Source organism: Cupressus sempervirens, chromosome 7 (assembly GCF_028749045.1).
Source record: "Cupressus sempervirens isolate cs-2001-9-10 chromosome 7, ASM2874904v1, whole genome shotgun sequence".
NCBI classification, from domain to species: Eukaryota; Viridiplantae; Streptophyta; class Pinopsida; order Cupressales; family Cupressaceae; genus Cupressus; species Cupressus sempervirens.
The window spans coordinates 256,592,343-256,599,514 of NC_143124.1; the positions used below are offsets into that span (position 1 = coordinate 256,592,343).

The window sequence follows — 7,172 nt, forward strand, 5'->3', positions numbered from 1 at the left end:
TGGGGAAAATGATAAATTACGCTAGTGTGAGGCATGACATGACATTGTATTTAAGGTTCTTGATTGATTTTGAATACTAGGAACAATATATAGTGTTATAATCAATAAAATCTTTTTCAAAATTAAACCTTCCAAATGCTTAAAAGGCTGAAAAGATGAAGTGTTTAATAATCTTTTGAAACTTTTGAATTATTGAAGTGGGTCTTAGGTAATGTGTTCAAATATGTTTAAATGACATCCTAAAATTTAAAACAACAAAAGAAAATTATTTTATTCAAAGATGTATAAATAAATACATTAATATCATGACAAAATTTGCATGACAATCAAAATTATTGCAGAAAACTATATGATTTGAAATCTTTAAGAAATAATGCTAACTTAATTGTAGCATATTGAGACATCAAAACAATTTAATCAAAAAGACGCCATTTTGGTAGTGCATAATAAGAATTTATAACTAAAGATCAATATTATATAATAAATTAATCTGATTTGCATTGCTATATTTTTCCATTTAAGTAATCTTTTATTTGTTAAGAGGGTTCTAACCCAAGAGAAAAATAAAACTAAACTATAAATATTCATAAAAGGTCCCATGTTTAGTATTCTTTCTTCAGCCCTGGCAGCTTTTACACTTTGATGTTTTTTTTAATCAAGACAACTCCAGGTACAAATAATCAGCATATACATACAGAATTACAATATGGCAATATACATGGTAGTCCTTTACATTCCTGTTTTGGGCATTAAAATGCCATACTTGCTTAAACTCAACTGCAGTAGCCTGAATTGTAATAAGAATAATTTTCATATTTACTCTGCATTGCTAGCACTGTACCTCGTATACCGGAGTAGATACCATAATATACAATATTAGTTGCATAATTTTTATGCTGGTGACTTGGCAAACAGGAATATATGATATCAGAACTAGTGGACTCTCACCGATTTGCAGAGATATCTCAGAGCCTTTTGATAATTCACAAATCCCATGAACCAAAACTCATGATTATCCACAGTTTCTACTTGTATGTATTTTTCAGCTGGCCTTGCTATATTCTCACATGGAATCACTGCTTTCAATCTTCCAACGGGTATAACCACCTGTGCACACCCATTAACATTTCTTAAAATGAAATCATAAATCTTAAGAAAAATCAAGATATATCAATCAGATATGGTAGTGTTACATAGATATGAACTTGAAAAGAAGTAATGCCACTGCTATAATCATTTTAAAATACCTTTAAAGATAGAATAAGATAGATCAGCTATAATAGTCATGAAACGTGGCCTATATGTATTACGAACACAATGTTTTAGTAAGAATATATGAAGATCTGGACTTAAACAGTAACATTCTACCCATTTATACAGTTTATACAAAAATAAACTAATAGATCGGTCCTACTGAAGAAAATGGTCTGATTTAAAATACACCACTTAAACAAAATCAAACTTTAAAGTATCTTGTTTAATCTTACCGTACAAGTTAACTGTGACAAAAGGAAACTTATGGAAAAATTGGTCCTCTTTACAGTTTTAAAACTATATGACAGTAAACGTTTAAAATAGAAATTAGCTTATATAAGAAGTAATGGCCAATCTTACTGTTATAACCATCTTTAAATACTTTTAAACAAGTCATCACAAAATGATGGTAATCATAAAATCCAGTGTCCGTTACCCTGTATTCACTCCAGCTACTCCTTCCATCAGAAGTTGTATAGCGAAGAGGATGGTCACTGCAGAAGGCCAGTTTTTCAGTTGATATGAAGAGTAGTCCTGCAACAGGGCCAGTGCTTGTGGACAAATAACAAGAAGATGTCTTCAAAAGCTTTTCTGAGGGACCAACACTGAAACTTAGTTTGAATATATTCTCAAGCCCACCTTCTGCCACTATTTTGGCCCCCAAACTCACCTTTGACCATACTGTTTCAGGCATACTTCCTCCAAGCTTCACTAAAAGAAGAAACAAGTAAAACTGATTATTTTTCAATAAGCTCTTCTACTAGCAATGCTAAATGCATATGTCACTCGTTTCAGGAAGAATGTATTAGAAATAACTTACTGTGTATCAAAATGTTATCAACCAAAGTCTCAGCATTTTTGCTCCACCTATTCAAGGCATGAAAGACCCCCTCAATCCTACCTGTGCAAGCACACATCAAGCCAACTTCTGATCATTCAAAATATTCTGCAAGAATGAATTTCATTGGATACAAGAGGGTGAATTATGACTACTTTTGTTTGTTCTGAACGAAAGATATTTCAGTGGGTAAGTATTGTACGGCTAGAATAATGTAAAAGTAGGTTGTTTCTTAAAGTTATCAAAGATTGTTATTATAGTAAGGAACATATATTGGTTTAAAGATCATATACTAAGACTTGATTATTATATTGAACATATGACTTACTTTTTCTAAGTTTAATTATTTCTTTAATGTATGACATTTAAGAGAACTTGTATCAGAAAATAAGAAAAATATGATCTGTCTTGTTATGTCTAATATGTCTTTACTTTGTTCCTATTGGACTATGCTATATATTGACAGTGAACTATCATAAATCCTCTTTCTAAATTTAGATGCTTTAATTGATATAAAGCAAACTAAAATGTCTATTGATTGATTTTAACTTTACTTAAATGTCTATATATTACTATTTATTAAACAATGATCAATATATTTGAAAAAAAACTGTGTTGGTACATGGATTTGTATTATGGTTTAATAGCCTTTGATGTGATGCTTAATTGGGATGCTAGCTCTTTCTTGAAAAGATACATCTTTTGTGATAAACAGCGAGTTCAACTTCCTTCGATTGATATCAGAACAGGGTTGGAAGTTTCAATCCCTTCGATGTTAAGGAGGAGATTGTTGAAATGTGTTAAACATTCCTTGAAATTCAGATATTGTTTAACGACTTCTTATGAGATCCTTATATGGGAAATTGCCATTTCTCAAATAAATGTACCTTTGAGAAGAAATGGCCAGCTCAACTCCCTTCAAGTAATAGTAGAGCGTGGTCAGAAGTTTGAGTCCTCTCAGCCTATCCCGAGGAGGAGGAGATTAGTGGAGCTTGTGACATTTTATGTAGATTGGGAAGGATATCTATTGGAGGAGTTCATGTTGCTCTAACCACTACAACGGGTCAAATTATGACGACAGAGTAATTTGTAGGTGATTTTCATATATATATATTTTTCTTTCAATTTGTAATATGGTTTAACAGTCATATAAGAATGTTAACTAAGATGGTAGTGGTTTCTTAAACAGATCCATATCTTGATAGAAATGACCGGCTCAACTCTGTTTGATTAAATAGGTTAAAGAAGTCACATTCATACTATTCAAACAGAATAACATCATAAAGAAAAACCAGTAACAGAGAGAATGGGATTCTAAGGAGAAAACTTCCTGCCCTTCAACAAGGAAAGAAGTTGTGCTTCATGGCTTTAAGGATTGTTATTCTGCAAGCCACCATCATCTCTGCTGTACCAATGTGAATCCTTCTCCTAGAAGCGATTCTTCCAATAAATAAGGATCCAAAGTTGTGATTTGGCAATGTAGTTGTCACAGAGATCTTGTCGGTGAGATAGTGGGTGTAAACGAAATAAGAATGTGGGAGTCACAATTATAAATCTATGTATATAGGAAAAAAATATCATGACCTAAATTGAAGAAAGCAAATAAGACTAGGAGTCACAATTCAAAAAACTATGTATGTAAGAAAGAACTATATTGGAGAAAGCAAATAGGAACGTGGGAGTCACAATTGAAAACTATGTATATAATAATAAAGAACTATCTTGAGCTAAATTGGAGAAAGCATACTACCATATATAAGCGATTGCAATGCAAGAAAATTACACTTTGCTGATGAATCATGAGAAGGTGCAGTGCCATCTAGAACATAAGGGCATGAATGCACTGTGGAGTTGCTAGAGACTTCCTCCATGGGGGGACTCAAATTTCTGGTCGGTGGAACAAGATGCCCACTATAACTTCCATTGTCTGAATCTTCGCTAGGAGGTTGAGCTTTTGCAGGCTGCAATGGCAGTGGGACTTTCCATGTAGCTGCAAACTTATTGTTAGGATTTGCAGAAGGATGTGCTGGGTCACCCATTACATCTGTTCCATAGTCAGTCACAGGAAATGCTATTACCATATCACTATTGCCCATTTTGCTGTTTGTATTTTCTCTCTCTCTTGTTTTGCCATCAATCTGCTTATCTTTATCAGATGGCTGGCTATTGAACCTCACCTTTCTCTGCTGAGATTTTTGATTCAAATCCATTGCTCAAAACAATCTATACAAAATCAATACAAAAATAACATCAGAGAACTTCATAACTCTCAACCTGTTGAGATGAAATATGGGGAAACAGTTCAAGAAACACCCAATTATCATTTTTAAATCAACCCTATCTCACAGTCCTCAAAACTCTCTCACGCACTCAATCGAATACATATAAAAGAAAATTCTATAAAGTAATTATTAAAGCATTAAGCAACCCATGTGGATGTCTCTGTAGAGGACATGTATCTAGTAGGCATAATTTCCACTTGCTGACCATATACCGCTACTGTATATGTATATCTATATATATAAAATTCTTGTAGAAGAAATAGAAAAAGATAGAATTTAAAAAATCTATAACATTCATTAATTTTTATAAAGAAAATACCAATCTTATTTTTATAAAAAGTGTCTTTTCTTAGACTGTATAATTACACCTCTTTCCTTCTACTATATAGCTATGCCTCTAAATGGAACATTATACTAATTAGAAACACAACATGATATGTTCTAAATGATCCTTCCCCAAATGTTTTAATATCTTCTTTTATATCTTAGAAAATACTTCATCCCTTAGAATCTTAATGTATGGACCATACAACCATAATACATTGAAACCTTCAAAAAAAAAACCTTATGAATCATAAAAATATGGCTATTTCAAGCAAGGAGTAAAACAGTATACAAACTGCTATAGAATCATTCCACTTTATTTATTTTTCAAATTACAGTACAATATATACTTCAATAAAGCAAACAAAAGTAAATTTAGTCATACTCTTGAGTGGAAATGTGGAATACAATGCTGGCAATGCAAGGGATAAGGTGGAATAAAGTTGTCCATGAATGTTTAGAGAACCCCATGGAAAGCCTTTTTAAAATAGTGAAATACACTTTCTTTTATTCTTTGCCTTTATTCTTCATATCTAGAACGATGCCTCTTTTAGACGGTGAAAGAATACTTTTACTCCAAGTAAGAACATAGTGTGATGCCTTTCACATGGTACAAACTCAAATATATATATATATATATTAATAAAATTTAATTTATTACATAGAATTGAGTTTATAATGTTAATATATTTAGAAATAAAATATTTCAAAGTTGGTGTATTTAATTTTAGAATTAATTATAAGGGATCTATATTGATGTTATATTATATCTATTAGTCACCATTCAAAACGAAATACTCTTAGTTTGATGTGTGTTTTAGACATTTATTTATACTATAATTCCAAATGTCTCAAGATTAATTATAATAATCATGAAATTGATTTGATGCATAGAATTAAATTATGACCATTCAAAATGATCTAACAAAATATGTTTTAGAAAACATATTCATCTATACCTTCCCAATAGTTAAACTTATCAAGTAAGTGTCAAAGCATACGATTTAGGAGTCTATTAAACCAATAGTTGAATAAGTTCTACTTAGGAAAACTCCTTCGATAAAAAAGAAGAAGGTAGAAGCATAGAGTAATCCACATTTCCTTACCCAGGACTTTGATGTTTAAATTTTGACTACGACTTGAAGAAGTTGTTTAACCAACTCTAGATCTGATTTAAGATTAGGAGTATATTAATAGATGAAATGAGCTTTTTTCAAAGATTTATAACATATTCATAATAGCTATGTGAAATGCAAATCCCAAATTTAAGAAATTTATTGATAAATGAGGGACAACAAAGAAAGAGGAGCCCACAAATGAGTATCAACGAATATATGAAGAGAAAGAAGTAGTTGAAGGTTATGGAAAGAAAAGGGGGACAAAGCTATTTTTAAGAAATCTTTTTTTAATAAATGAACTAGCAATTAAATCAAAAAAAATCTTGATTGTTTTATTCACATGAGAGAAGTGAACCTGTGTAAAAGAGAGTAGGAAGAGAATTAGGGGAAACTAGAAAACCCAAAAGATGAAGGAAAATGAGAGGTTGGAATTCATTGAAAGGGGATCTAATTGTCATGTGTGTTGTTATATATAATTTCTCTATCAAAGCTCCACTATTGTTAAGATAGAAATACCTCCTTAATAAGGTGAGCCTCTTTATATTAAAACCCAAAATTTTCAAAAGACATACAATTGTAAACTATATAATATTTTTTTGGGGAAAGAAATTGAAAATATAGCAAAAAAAAAATTATATACAAAAAAATAATCATCAACTTTCCAAATAAAAGGTACATTTTAACAAATGTCTATAGAAGCAATGTTTAAGAATAAGAAGGCAAAGATGATGATAAGACTATAGAGGAAATAAATATTGAAAGCATGAGGAATACACATAGTGGAAAAAGGAAGGGAATATGGTTTACTTTAGTGGTTAATATTCACCAATTGTACAATTTCGCATGTCTGCCTATGTTAGTTTGGCAAATTACATGCACATATGTGGTAGGGTATGTCACCCCAACTTTATGAAAAATGGGCCACACCCCTAGGGCCATCAACAGATGATTTATGCCATCAACTCTCTTTTTTATGTCATATAGCCCATCAAATTTATTTTTTGCACATGACAAATTAAACATATTCACATACAATTTCCAAAAGGAACTTTTTGGATGACCTAAATTTGCAAATGATTTTTAAAATGTTTTTAGGAGAGAGATAACATTTTCCCCATAATTTTGTAGACATGTCCCACACTAATGCAATTTTTCAAACTACAATATAGGTGGCCATATATTAAACTAACTATAATTGCCTTGGAAATTACATAAGATGTATTTTTATCACACATGCTTTACCAAATATTTTGTATGCGCTATAAGATTCTCACAAAATTTGCCAAAATGGATTGATATATATACATTCCTAGATCAATAATTTCTTTCAATCCTGGTCGATAGTGAAGTCTCAAT

The 7,172-nt window shown here is 31.2% G+C and overlaps 1 protein-coding gene across 3 annotated transcripts; it reads right to left on the bottom strand.

Annotated features, from left to right (window-relative positions):
- Positions 1-583: 583 nt before the first annotated feature.
- Positions 584-4,571, bottom strand: LOC149546426 (GEM-like protein 5). 3 transcript variants are annotated; one of them, XM_089791203.1, is made up of 5 exons: positions 3,843-4,571; positions 2,075-2,155; positions 1,691-1,965; positions 1,248-1,297; positions 971-1,107 (listed from the first exon to the last, which is right to left on the bottom strand). In XM_089791203.1, the coding sequence occupies exons 1-4, from the start codon at positions 4,300-4,302 to the stop codon at positions 1,271-1,273; spliced, it is 843 nt and encodes a 280-aa protein (XP_089647329.1). In that variant the 5' UTR covers positions 4,303-4,571; the 3' UTR covers positions 971-1,107; positions 1,248-1,270. The 3 variants fall into 3 exon arrangements, with proteins under 3 accessions (XP_089647328.1, XP_089647327.1, XP_089647329.1); XM_089791202.1 differs by lacking the exon at positions 1,248-1,297 and having other exon boundaries at positions 584-1,107; positions 3,876-4,551; XM_089791201.1 differs by lacking the exon at positions 1,248-1,297 and having other exon boundaries at positions 584-1,107; positions 3,843-4,541.
- Between the last annotated feature and the right edge of the window lie 2,601 nt (positions 4,572-7,172).

What these genes read in the sequence shown, in the direction of transcription:
- LOC149546426 (XM_089791201.1), bottom strand. Translation starts at nt 4,302, where the DNA reads ATGGATTTGAATCAAAAATCTCAGCAGAGAAAGGTGAGGTTCAATAGC. An exon ending in ATTGCAATCGCTTATATATG is followed by an intron (nt 2,156 to 3,842) that starts GTAGTATGCTTT and finishes GTGCTTGCACAG; the next exon opens with GTAGGATTGAGGGGGTCTTT. An exon ending in GTAGCTGGAGTGAATACAGG is followed by an intron (nt 1,108 to 1,690) that starts GTAACGGACACT and finishes GGGTGTGCACAG; the next exon opens with GTGGTTATACCCGTTGGAAG.